Raw genomic sequence first — 11,584 nt, 5'->3', positions numbered from 1 at the left:
ATTTTTTAACACATCCAAATGTATATATCTAAATGAGTTGTCACTTCAGGAGTCTAAAGTGACAACAATGCTGCCATTGTTCTAAATATGTTTAAAAGTTGTCTTTTGGCATTTATTGACTTCAGCAGCACTGGAAAGGAGTAATAACCAAATGAAATTAAATAAGTATAAATATCAAAAGTACTGGGGTCCTAAAAACAGCGTATGTGGGCAAAAGACTGATCCGAAAATGGGACCTCATATGAGTGGCTGCCGGAAAGGCTGATGCTATCCTGAGTTACATAATTTAAGTTACAGTGTGCAGAACAAGGGAGATAGCTGTCCTGCTTTACTCCAAGCTGGTAAGAGTCCTGCTCTATTATCTTGTGAGGAGCAGACAGTTCTCAGCAGCCATATAATTAGGCCTGTAAAAGAACCGAACATCATTTATCCCTGCTCAGGACACAGAGGGACTCTAGAAGTATAAAAGCAGCTATAGTTTCTCGACAGCAACACTTAATGGTCTTTCTCTCAGAAAGACAATTGATTACTACTCTTGTCCTCTATTTCATGTTGTCATTGTCCCTGCCTGCATAGTATTTAAAGCATAAGCTCTTTTTTTTTTAAATAAATTTATTTACTTCTTTATTTACTTTTGGCTGCGTTAGGTCTTCGTTGCTGCGCACGGGCTTTCTCTAGCTGCGGCGAGCGGGGGCTACTCTTCGTTGTGGTGCACGGGCTTCTCATTGTGGTGGCTTCTCTTGTTGCGGAGCACGGGCTCTAGGCACGCGGGCTCTAGGGCATATGGGCTCAGTAGTTGTGGCTTGCGGGCTCTAGAGCGCAGGCTCAGTAGTTGTGGCACACGGCCTTAGTTGTTCCGAGGCATGTGGGATCTTCCTGGACCAGGGCTCGAACCCGTGTCCCCTGCATTGGCAGGCAGATTCTTAACCACTGCGCTGCCAGGGAAGTCCAAAAGCATAGGCTCTTGAGTTTGCCTGCTTGGGTGAAGTTCTGGCTCCTATACCTACTGTTTAACCTCTCCATTCCTCAATTTCTTTATTTATAAAGTGGAAAGAAAAATGAATGATCCTCTTAGGGTTGTTATAAGAAGTAAATTAATCAGTGTAAAACTACTTAGTTCCTGGCACACAGGAGCTAAGTGCCTAATAAGTGTACCAGTCCTGTTGCTACTTTGCTCTTCTGCCTCTGGTGCACTGGATCCATATCCTTTTGCTTTTTCAAATACATGCTCCTGTTCCTTTAATTGTCCTCTTTCTTTTTTTAATTTTTAATTTAATTTTTATTTTATATTGGATTATAGTTGATTTTGTTATGTTAGTACAGCAAAGTGATTCAAAGTGATTCAGTTATATGTATACATATATAATTGTCCTCTTTCTCCAGCATCAAAACCTTTCTCTCTGAGTCATACCCACTGGTATATAAATTTTGTGTAATGTCCCTCATCTCTTAAACATATCAAACAATTTTATTTGACCACACATCCCCACATCCCCCATACGTACTATTTCCACTTTCTCTTTTTCATCCTCCTGAACCCATTCCAATCAGGTTTTATCACCCTGCTCTACTGAAATAGCTCATCAGCATCACCAATGGCCACCCAAAAGTCAATCCTGAGGGCTGTTTCACTTGGTTTACCAACAGTGTTTGACACTCTTTGAAACACTTTATTCACTTGGCTTTCAGGACACCACACTCATCTCTTCTGCTTCACTGGCCTTTTCCATTCTCGTCTTCTTGACCTCCTAACATTGGAGAACCCTAGAAGTCAATCATCAGATCTTTATCATAACTCAATTTTTAGGTGTGCTCATCCAGTCAGATTGCTTTACAGACTATGTGTTGAAAATTTCCAAATGTATATCTCCAGCCATAACTTCTTTAACTCCAGGTTCCTATTATCGAACTATCTACTTGACAGTCTTAACAGGCATCTCAGAAATAACATGTCTGAAGTGAAATTTTGATTCTCCCCTTCCCACTCCCAACTTCTGCCACCAATACTCTTTCCAGATTCTTCCCCATCTAAGCAAATGGAATCTCTATTCTTCCAATTGTTTAAGCCAAAATACCTTTGAGGGTTGGGTTTTTTTGGGTTTTTTTGAGGTACACAGGCCTCTCACTGTTGTGGCCTCTCCCGTTGCGGAGCACAGGCTCCGGATGCACAGGCTCAGCGGCCATGGCTCACGGGCCCAGCCGCTCTGCGGCATGTGGGATCCTCCCGGACCAGGGCACGAACCCATGTCCCCTGCATTGGCAGGCGGACTCTCAACCACTGCGCCACCAGGGAAGCCCGGTTTGTTTGTTTTTTGACCTTGATCCAATCCATCATCAAATCCTGTTACTCTGACCTTTGAAATACTTCCAGAATCCAACCACTTCTCAATACATCTATTGCTGTCACTTTGATCCAAAGCATTTGTTGCCTAGATTGTCATAACAGCTTCCCAGCAGTTCTCCCTGCTTCTATCATTGCCCCTTATACTTGATTCTTCACATACCAACCAGATTTAAATGTAAATCATATGTTACACCTCTGCTCAAAACCCTTTAGTGACTTCCTATCTCTACATTTCACAATGCTTGTAATGCCCTTTGTGGTCTGATTCCAGCTTTGTGTCTGACCTATCCCTCTCTTGCTTTCTGTGCTTTAGTCACACTAACTTCCTTGCCCTCCCTAAAGCATACTGATCATGCTGCTGCCTCATGGGTTTGCACTCACATCACTCCTGGCATGTTCTTTCTTCAGGGACCTACATGTATCACTCTCTCACTTTATCAGGGCTTTGCCCAAATATAACCTTATAGGAGAGATCTTTCTTGATCACCCTGTATAAAACTCGTATCCCATCTCTAACCCTCTTACCCTGCTCTTCCTTCCTAGCATTTATTACCACCTGACTGACATTTGTTCTTCTCTCGTTCTTTACTAGAATGCAAACTTCATGAGGCTAGGTTTTTTTGTCTGCTGTATTCCCAGTGCCTCTAGAAGAATGCCTGGCCCATTGATTAGATAAATCAGAATAAATCAGGCAAATCAGAATAAATATTGCTCCTTGGCATTTGTTTATTGCATTCTGTGTTTTTCTTGATTTCTATACCACTCTCTTTCCTGGATCTCCTTAAATGTCCTTTAAATTCCCTGAGAGAATCTTAGTAGGTTCCCTTGCGATTCAGAATGAAGCAGCCCTATTGGGCAAGGTCTCAAGCCAAGTCACCATATAGGCTTCTGGCCACAATTTATCACTGAATCGTCTGATCGCTTCTTCCCCAGTAGATTCCACTTTTGCCTGAATGCCTCTGTCACTAGCTTCTCTGAAACCAGTGAGTGTGGCTCTGTTTTGTAGAAATGGATTTTATTTATTTCATTTGGAACTTTTAGAAATTTACATAAAACTGCAGTGAAGATGAAAGCAACAGTAAATATTTTCAAATGTTTTCAAACTGAAGCACCCAGCCATCTGCCATTGTGGATATTGTGGAAAGAATACCCAGTGCCTGCTGGCATCTGGCACATGAGGTTCTCCAGCCTGATGCCATCATTTCCTTGGCAGGTAAGAGGCTGTTCCCAGTTTCATGCAACCTTGCTTTGCATCATTTTCTCATGTTTTCTTTCTATGCACCACAAGAGGGCGTTCTTTCATCATTTTCTACTTAAGTTATACCAACAGTGAGTAGAGATGCACCTCAATCATTTAAATAGGAAGTTAGAATGTTAACGTCAAAATTGTTCACCAAAGTTAATGAGACTCTCGGCTCACAATTTTGTCCCTAAATTCATGAAACCAAAACACATCCTTAAAAGGCAAGTCATCAGTTTAGCAATGATACAGGAAGAACTTCCAGAAGGTTAGTTACATGGATCTGAAATAAAGTACTGTTTGTGGCAAGCTGTTTTTAGATACTGGGAGTACTGTTTCCTTTCATGAATTCATTCATTGTAGCAGATGTAGTGTTTAGAGGTGTTGGTTTATTTGCAGACATTAAATTAGAAGATTAAAGAGGGTTTTTTTAGCTTTTCATTTCAAGGTGTCTGTGTGCACTGTATAGAAACAACAAAAGCTGAAGGAGAATGACACTCATATTAGGCATAATAGTCATTGTGTAGTAATTAAAGCCAATATATATCATAAACAAGCAGAGAGTAGTAATTACTAAACAAGTCCCTTAGGTCAGACAGATTTCATCATTTCTTTCTCTGAGCAATTCCCTTCTGCCATAAACCACAGAGAGGTAATTAAAAGAAAAATAGATCATTGAGGAGTTGGATGCTCTAGCCAGATTTATTCCTAAAAACGTATCTCTAAAGAGAGGAATTAAGTTGAGTAGAGGACCTTAAAGAATACTGTCTGGGATCTTTCTACACCCTTTTCTCCGGCTTTACAGCCTAAGCCTGAGAGGCCTTTTGAGCCTAATTAGATTTTGCCATGATAGCAGTTGGTTACATTTGGGACTTCCCTGGTGGTGTAGTGGTTAAGAATCCGCCTGCCAATGCAGGGGACACGGGTTCGAGCCCTGGTCCGGGAAGATCCCAAGTGCTGCAGAGCAACTAAGCCCGTGTGTCGCTACTAAGCCTGCGCTCTAGAGCCCACGTGCCACAACTACTGAGCCTGCGTGCCACAACTACTGAAGCTCATGCGCCTAGGGCCCGTGCTGCACAAGAGAAGCCACTGCAATGAGAAGCCCGTGCACCGCAACGAAGAGTAGCCCCCACTCGCTGCAACTAGAGAAAGCCCACACACAGCAACAAAGACCCAACGCAGCCATAAATAAATAAATTCATTAATTAAAAAAAAAACAGAATCGGTTATGTTTAACAAAACTATACAAAAATGTATGAATATAGTCTGTTCTATCCATTCCTTGTGGAAAAAGAAAAACACAAATCTTAAGAACTAAAGCAAGTCAAGGAACCCCAAGAAAGAAATCTAGATTTGGCTATATTTTAGAAGGAAATCAAGTCTTGTGAATCTTATTTTCTGGCTTTGATCTGGTTGTCTGTCGGGATGGACTTGCCCAAGTGATGGCCCACTGAAAGGCCAAATTTCTTATTTTTCTGTTCATCCTGTACCTCCTTTTTCATTAAGAATCCTTCCTGGAAGTTTAGGTCAAAGAGGCTACTTGGGGGGGCTTCCCTGGTGGCGCAGTGGTTGAGAGTCCGCCTGCCGATGCAGGGGACACGGGTTCGTGCCCCGGTCGGGGAGGATCCCACATGCCACGGAGCGGCTGGGCCCTTGAGCCATGGCCGCTGGGCCTGCGCGTCCAGAGCCTGTGCTCCGCAACGGGAGAGGCCACAGCAGTGAGAGGCCTGCAAAAAAAAAAAAAAAAGAAAAGAAAGGCTACTTGGAGCAAAATACAGTAGCATCTCATCCCAAATATTCTCCAGGCGTTTCTTCCATCCTTCCAGGATCTGAATTCGGACATCCTCGAGAGTGTGCCCAATGCTATATGTCAGTTGAGGTTCCAAGACTTGGAAGCCACAGAAATGCAGAGTGCCACTCTGGGGATACACAAAGCACAGAGGTGAGTCACAGATCAAACCCCACAGACCTTGTACCATATACAAACAACAAAAGTTAATCTGGGTTTCCCAACAGGACACCCTGATGTGGAGGCCTGAGGCACCCTGGAAAATTAGTTCATAGCTCCACCCTCTCTCACCTTGTGCTTTCTGTACCTAGTTGTTACCTATTTTAGCCTATTCAGCTGTGCTCTTTGAATGAAGAAAACCTTGAAACTGTGCCAGCCTGGCATTCTGTGCCAAAACTGCCCGAAGTTCTATTACCTAAGGGTGAGTTTCAGCTTCTTGGCAGCTGACCCTTGCCAAGGCATGCACATGTGCATTTCTCTGCCTCCCCACATTACTAGACAAGTCTTAATAAATTATTCTTACCATTTATTCTCCAATGTTAATGTTAATTCCCTAATCCTATAGGTGGCCCCCCTTTTTTAAAATATTTATTTATTTATTTGGTTTTGCTGGGTCTTAGTTGCAGCAGGCGGGCTCCTTAGTTGCGGCATGCGTGTGGGATCTAGTTCCCTGACCAGAGATCGAACCCAGGCCTCCTGCATTGGGAGCGCGGAGTCTTAACCACTGCACCAGCAGGGAAGTCCCTCCAAGAACAACTTGAGAGAGTAAACGTTCAATACCTGGCAAACCAGCCAATTCTATTTCAGCCCTGACTGTAGAACATTCACAAGGGACCAAATCTACTTGCCTAAACAACCTGCACATTTATCGTAAAAGCTGCAGATCTGGCCCCTCACGGTTGGAGCATCATAAATGTGAGAATGTGAGAAGCTACTAGAGATACCTCAAGCCCCTCTTTTTACTGATGAGGCAAATTACTGGCAGATTCAGGGTGAGAATACAGGTCTCATTCTCAGTCGTGTCCTAAAACTCTACTTCCTTATCCCCTTTCCTGTAGGTCAACCACCCTTCAAAGAGAGACCTATCAAGTCTTAAAAATTTTTTCTCTGTCCTAGTTTTGTTTTTTAACCTCTGGGCATGTTCCTGTTGTCATTGCCTTTAAGTGAGTCAAGGAGAAGAAGAAATACTGGTATGCTTAGCTTTTACCAGGACAAGAGGCCCAATAGGTCTTTCTCATGGCAATTCCCTGATGAACTTAAGTCACACTGATCATTTGTTTGCATATGTGAGTGGTTCTGTTTATTCTAAATGATAGGATTTTAAATCTGTGAGCACAAGGTACAGGTTTCATATTTTTGAAACCACACCCACAAAAGCAAGCTCTTGGGAAAATATTGATTTAGGCAACACACACTGAAGCCAACTTTGCAATCCTTGCTGTTCAGACTTTGCTGCCAAACGTGATTTCATAGAAGCAAATCTTATTGCATGTGGCTTTCTTCACACACACCCAATATTTGTATTTTTAGGCAGAAACAGGAATGTCAAGTTGACTGACCAAGGACAATAATTTTCTTTTCTTTAAAATTTTCTTTTCTTGAATGTGCTAACTCCTCCAGAAGGGATGACATGTCCTGAAGAAAGTTCGCCCCTCAGTGACATCATGGGCAGCAGCTAAGCACCCTAAGTCTTCTATTTTGGGGGTGTTCCCCATCTGACCTCTTTGTCCTCTGTCTCACAGTTTCCCCTGCAGTGGTTTGGAGTCCCTGCCATCCTGAAAGTCTGGTTTGAGTGAGTGCTCATAGGCGAGTTTGCTTACTTGTATGCTGCCGTGTATGACAAGGGACCTTTCCGGGTAGGTTGATGGTTCTGCTTTTTCTAACACCTGGATTCTAGGTAGATTCTGTCCTGAGGCAGAGTTTTGAGCACAATTAGATACCAAAATCAGGCTCCAGGTCCCTTTGGGAGAGATGCATGTCTCTCCCAAAATTTTTAATAGATATTTTCATAGATATTTTGACATGATGTTCAGGATTTTCTTTAAAATACACCAGGAAATAACAGGGGTGAGGGGATACTGAGAGTTAAAGCTGGATGGTGGATGCATCATTATACTATTTTCTCTTCTTTATGTATGTTTGAAATTGTCCATAATAAAAAAGTCAGTCTGTCTTCATTTTGCAGACACCCAAAACTATACAAGAAACATTTTTAGAGCTCCTGGATTACAAGCCTAGATACATGCCTAGCAGTGTGGGGAGATAGATTAAAAAACAACAAATAACTCCACCTAGGCACCAGCAGTCAGCACTGATTTTGTGTTACCATGACAACCTTCACCTGATTTGCCACATCCAGGAGTATGGAATCCTGGGCCTGCCCCTCTGTGTACCATCTTCCAGGCTGGTACTTCTGCAGAGTCATACTGTGAGGCTCAAAGGAGCCAATGTATGAAGTAACAAACAGATGGGAGGGGGGACCTTTGTGTTCTTTTCCCTGGGGCTGTTTCATTAACTTCCTGTCACCAAGGAGATGTGGAAGGTAATGACTTTTCTTTTACAGAATAAGAAGGCAGTGCTTTCCATCTCCACTGGTGGCAGTGGCTCCATGTACTCTCTGCAGGGTATCCACGGGGACATGAATATCATTCTCTGCCCAATTCAGGTATCTCGTTTTCAGTGACCCTTCAGGGCTATTAATGAACTTTCTCTGGAGTCCAAATCCTCCAGATAGCAGCTCCACAAACTATTCTCAGGGTGCTTATGGAGATGGGGGCGGGGGAGAATTGCAAACTTGAGTGATTCCACAAGAAATAACTAACTGAAGAAAAAGATTAAACATACTGGGGAAAAAAAGCTCAAGGCTCAAATGTCATCTCTGCCATCACAGTCATATTTTCAAAGAGTAATACAGCCAGATTCACGACATCTGTAAATCTGTGTAATACTGCGCCTTTGAAGTAATCACCCTTCTCTACAGAGAATGCTGTCAAGTGGCTGTTACTTTCCTAAGATTACATAGCTAATTAGGTGCCAGGTTTAGGACAATAAGAACACAAGTGTCCCAACACCCCTTTTGATGTCTTAACCACACCTGAAAAATCACAAGGTCTGTGGCTTGCGGCTTCTTTTGTTCGGCCACAGTATCTGGGCTCAGACGGCCTTCTTTATAAGCTAGAACAGACTCGGCAGGATACTGAGAGTTCCCGGGGTCCTCCAGTTTACCTGCAGAGAGGAAAAAGAGAGGCTGACACCAGAGGGGCCAAGGTGGGGCCAGAGAACCCACAGGCGAGAAGATCCACAAAGACCTAATTAAAGGGGAGAGGTGCTCCCACCTGTGATGTTGTTTCTGGAGATGACAGGATTGAAGTTCATGGCATACAGGTCCAACACAGTGACCTCCCATCCTTTCCTCTTCAAAGCCTCTACGGCGGCCTCCTTCATGGCATAGTTGAAGGATGTCCTCTCTGAGTGGGCCAGTAGGATCAGTGCTTTTCTAACTATTTAGACACACACAAGGAACATGGAGAAAATCAGTCACCAACCAGCAAAGCTCTGGCTACAGGTGAGCCCAGCTGGGATCCATAATGGAAGATGTGACTTTGTTAGACATTGGGTTATGCAATCCATCCACTGCATCAAAAAATACATTTTCTCCTTACAAGTACCAACAATCAAAGGAGGCATTTTAACTCACTGGGAAAACAGTGGCTAATTTAATAAATGGTGTTGGCCTACTTAAGCAGCCATCTGCATGAAAATAAAATTATCCCCTTAGAAAACTAATGTAAGGTGCTAGAAGTCAGTATAGCAGTTACCCTCCATCAGGGGATAGTGACTGGAAGGGGACAAATGGGCTTTTGGGGTGCTGGCCGTATTCTATTTCTTGATCTGGGTGCAGATTACACAAGTGTGTGTTCAGTTTGTGAAAATTCACTTAGAACTTGTGCGCTTTTCAGTGTGTCTATTGTATTAAAGTTTTGGGTTTTAACTATCCCACTAACACACCACATACAGCAACAATTTGCTGGCAGATTAAAGATCTACATTTTAAAAAATGAAACTATTAGAATAGTATGGGATAGGGAACCCTCTTGCACTGTTGGTGGGAATGTAAATTGATACAGCCACTATGGAGAACAGTATGGAGGTTCCTTAAAAAACTAAAAATAGAATTACCATATGATCCAGCAATCACACTGCTGGGCATATACCCAGAGAAAACCATAATTCAAAAAGACACATGTACCCCAATGTTCATTCCAGCACTATTTACAATAGCCAGGTCATGGAAGCAACCTAAATGCCCATCGACAGACGAATGGATAAAGAAGATGTGGTTAAAAAAAAAAAAAAAAAAAGAAAGAAAGAAGATGTGGTACATATATACAATGGAATATTACTCAGCCATAAAGAGGAACAAAATTGGGTCATTTGTTGAGACGTGGATGGATCTAGAGACTGTCATACAGAGTCAAGTAAGTCAGAAAGAGAAAAATATCGTATATTAACGCATATATGTGGAACCTAGAAAAATGGTACAGATGAACCAGTTTGCAGGGCAGAAATTGAAACAGATGTAGAGGACAAACGTATGGACATCCGGGGGGAAAGCGGTGGGTGGTGGTGGTGGTGTGATGAATTGGGTGATTGGGATTGACATGTATACACTGATTTGTATAAAATTGATGACTAATAAGAACCTGCTGTATAAAAAAATAAAATTCAAAAATTCAAAAAAAAAAAGAAAAAGAAAACAACCCACCAAAAAAAAAAAGAATAGTATAGGATGCTTTGTGCACTCTGTTGCTTTATGTCTCTTTTTTTTTTTTTTTGGAAATTCTTTATTTATTTTTGTTTGTTTGTTTTCTTTTGCGGTACGCGGGCCTCTCACTGCTGTGACCTCTCCCGTTGCAGAGCACAGGCTCCGGACACGCAGGCTCAGCGGCCATGGCTCACGGGCCCAGCCGCTCCGCGGCATGTGGGACCTTCCCAGACCAGGGCACGAACCCGTGTCCCCTGCATCGGCAGGCGGACTCTCAACCACTCTGCCACCAGGGAAGCCCTATGTCTCATTTTTAATTGAACATTAAGGGATTGCAGTATTTTAATCATAACTCTTGCCAATATCTTTATCTAGAGGCCTGTTGCCATTTTTGTCTTTTATGAAATTTTTGTCACCAAGAAAGGCAGGATTACATTTTTCCCTTCCAGACTGAGTTGGTGTAGTGTATTCTTGGTTGTCAAAATACTCATAGCTTTGGGACTTTAAAATGGTAGATACTCATGATGTGTGAAAAAGCATGATACATAACTGTATGGTCTTATTTACATAAAAATGGATGCTTAGTTGTGTAGCTACCTACATAAACAAGACCTAGAAGGACACATCAAACAGTAAACTATTTGTGATTATGGATAACTTTGTTTTTTGCTTCTAATGTTTTTTGGTTCCTGTTAAGCACATGTTAACTTTTAAGACATAAATGTTATTTTAAAAACCTTAAAAACAGTAGTATGGGATGAAAGGGAGAATTTGTATAACCTCTGGACAGAGGATACTTTTTAAGAAAGACTAGAGATTCAGAAACCATGAAGGAAAAGCCTGAGAGATAAAGCCACATAAACATCAAAAATTTGTATTTAACAAAAGGTCCTATAAACAGAAGCAAAAGACAATCAGGAGAAGATATCCAAAACTCATCGCAAAGAGTTAAAATCCCAAAGAATGCCTACAAATAATTAGGTAAAGACAATGCAATAGAAGAAAAAGTCAAGGATATGAACACATGATTCAGGGCAGGAAATTGCAAACAACAATAAACAAATGAGAAGGTGCCCTCTCAGGCCTGCAAGGAAAAGCAAATTAAAATAAGGCATGATGGGACTTCCCTGGTGGTCCAGTGGTTAAGACTCCACACTTCCACTGTAGTGGGCACGGGTTCGATCTCTGCTCAGAGAACTACGATCCCACATGCCACGTGGTGCAGCAAAAAATAAATAAAAATAAGTTGAGATATAATTATTTACCGATCAGTTGGCAAAACAATTTAAGACAAATAACATCAAGGGCAATTAAGATTTCAGGAAAACTGGCATGTTGCTGGTGGGAATATGAGTTGCCTCAGCCTTTGGGGAAGGTAATCAGGCTGAATATTTAAACATTTTAAAGGCACATAAATCTTTGATCTAGTTGTCCAACTTTGGGGAA

General features: G+C 42.1%; 1 protein-coding gene across 2 annotated transcripts; it reads right to left on the bottom strand.

Moving 5' to 3' along the window:
* Positions 1 to 4,975: 4,975 nt before the first annotated feature.
* On the bottom strand, positions 4,976 to 8,833 carry NQO1 (NAD(P)H quinone dehydrogenase 1; the record flags this gene model as incomplete). 2 transcript variants are annotated; one of them, XM_082606906.1, is made up of 4 exons in its annotated part: positions 8,709 to 8,833; positions 8,468 to 8,598; positions 5,361 to 5,584; positions 4,976 to 5,138 (listed from the first exon to the last, which is right to left on the bottom strand). In XM_082606906.1, the coding sequence occupies exons 1-4, from the start codon at positions 8,815 to 8,817 to the stop codon at positions 4,976 to 4,978; spliced, it is 627 nt and encodes a 208-aa protein (XP_082463032.1). In that variant the 5' UTR covers positions 8,818 to 8,833. The 2 variants fall into 2 exon arrangements, with proteins under 2 accessions (XP_082463032.1, XP_082463033.1); XM_082606907.1 differs by having other exon boundaries at positions 5,361 to 5,503.
* Positions 8,834 to 11,584: the final 2,751 nt, after the last annotated feature.

Source organism: Mesoplodon mirus (assembly GCF_964341445.2).
Source record: "Mesoplodon mirus genome assembly, chromosome: 19".
In the NCBI taxonomy this organism is placed as follows: Eukaryota; Metazoa; Chordata; class Mammalia; order Artiodactyla; family Ziphiidae; genus Mesoplodon; species Mesoplodon mirus.
This window is presented reverse-complemented; position numbering and strand designations above follow the sequence as displayed.